The 1,902-nt window shown below is 42.2% G+C and overlaps 1 protein-coding gene across 3 annotated transcripts in view; it reads right to left on the bottom strand.

Moving 5' to 3' along the window:
• Heatr6 (HEAT repeat containing 6) overlaps nt 1-103 on the bottom strand; it is a 33,088-nt gene extending 32,985 nt beyond the window's left edge. For all 3 annotated transcript variants that reach the window (XM_015495327.2, XM_048787867.1, XM_048787866.1), the window contains exon 1: nt 1-103. This exon is cut by the window's left edge and continues 134 nt beyond it. In XM_015495327.2, the coding sequence (XP_015350813.1) occupies nt 1-88 (88 nt within the window). In that variant the 5' untranslated portion in view covers nt 89-103.
• Between the last annotated feature and the right edge of the window lie 1,799 nt (nt 104-1,902).

The raw sequence follows: 1,902 nt of genomic DNA, 5'->3' as shown, positions 1-1,902 counted from the left end.
ACCCATTGTGCTGCTCAGCGGGCGGCTCCCGCGGAGCCTCTCGTAGCTGCCCGCACGACGGCGAGCCGGCAACTTGCACCGCCGCCATCTTCCCTACGTAAGGCCCCTGGAAAATACTTCCGGGGCATTCCCGGGTTCTGCAATCTAGTTCCGGAATACCTAATATGGACCAGAAAGGCCAACGAAGAGGTTTCCATGACTGCTGTACCCTTCAGCCGGGTACCCTGCAGGTGCTGTCTGAAATCAGCTTAAAAATATTTCGCCCGCCCACCTCTTCTGAGCGCAGGCTGAAAAGTGGAGTCTCTATTTGTCCTCTCAGAAAGTTTGTTTTTGGGCAGGGCTGACAGTCCTGTTGAGTACTAGAGTTTCAGATTAGGGCTGCAGTTGGAGAAGGGTTGCAGTAAATGGCAATGGCGGAAACTGCTGGTTCTCAGAAGTCCTTCTACTCCTCTTACAGCGTGTTAGAACCCCTGATTTTTCCCCAAGCACAAATGCACCCTGACTAAAGATTACATTACCCAGTATTCCTTGCAATTGATTCTATCTATGTGATTAAAATCTGGCCAATAAAATATAGGGCAGCTTTCCAGTACTTTGGTGACAGCTGACTGTTTCTTTGTTCCCTTTGCTTCTCTTCTGACAGTGAGTGTTCTTATGGGTCCCACCTCTCACCACTAGGAAAGTAATTTTGAAGTTTAAATTGAACTATAGAAAATATAACCTGCCTGGGGGTGACCTAGTTGGCATTGGAGACCCCAAGATTTCCTGAAAGCTTGAAGGCGAGAATGGGAAGTAAAATAGCCATTTAAACAATGATCAGTTTTCAGTCACCCAGGAGGTGAAGACTGGACATTCACATTTGGGTAGACTGAGAAAAGCATCTTTAGGACTTTTGAGTTCTACAAATCTTCACCTCTGGCTCCTGGAAAAATCTTGAAGTCATCTGAATATACATGTTTTATCCTCAGAATAAAACACTGGTCATCATTGAAAATTGTGAATGTGCTTTTTAGCAGAGCTAGTTCTTTGAAGAATTTGAGCTTCTTTGGGGAAAAATGTTTATTTTTTTTGTTTGGATTTAGATTCCATTGTGCTTGTATATTATTGTTCATTCTTGGAATAAGTGTACATAAGTGTTATATATGTGCATGTATGCATGTGTATTTGTGATACTGTTCAAGCATTTTCTCAGAGAAGATCAAAAGCTGAAACTAGTCTCTAGATGTTTTAGTTGGGACTCCCTCAAAATAGAGCCTCAGACAAGATTGGTATGTGAGTCATTTATTCAGGAATAAACAGGGAAGGAAGGAGAATCAATACAAATATATGCTATTGAGTTGGGCATTGCAAGAAGTTTCTTATCACTCAATCCTTGGAGTTTTTTGTTTTTAGTTGTAGATGGACACAATATCTTATTTATTTATATGTGGTGCTGAGAATTGAACCCAGGGTCTCACACCTTCAAGGCAAGTGCTCTACCACTGAGCTACAGCCCCAGCCCAATCCTCTGGAATTTCTGAGAAATCTTATGGAATGCTCTCAGAACTCCCTCCTGAGGAATGGAGGACAGAAGCATATATCTGCCAGCTTTTGGCCTCTATTGTTAATTATCACCTGGCTAGGCATTAGCTCTGTAGTTAACATGCATCAATGTGCAATGTTTCCTAGAGGAGTCTCCTGTTGCATAGTTAAAGCAGCCCTGAGGCAAAACTGAGATGGTTTGGGATATAGAGTATATGTTTGAGGCAAGGTTCTGACAAGTTATATTTGACAACCACTACTAAATAGTTTACTGAGGTAAATCATTGCTGTAAGTATGGTTCTAAGCATTTAAGACCAAAAGTATTTGAAGTAGTGCTTAAGAGATGTTCAACACACTAGGATAGAAGGATGTAAGGCCTG

This window comes from Marmota marmota, unplaced genomic scaffold (assembly GCF_001458135.2).
Source record: "Marmota marmota marmota unplaced genomic scaffold, marMar, whole genome shotgun sequence".
In the NCBI taxonomy this organism is placed as follows: Eukaryota; Metazoa; Chordata; class Mammalia; order Rodentia; family Sciuridae; genus Marmota; species Marmota marmota.
Note: the sequence above shows the minus strand (reverse complement) of the source record. Positions and strands in the feature narration are given on the sequence as shown.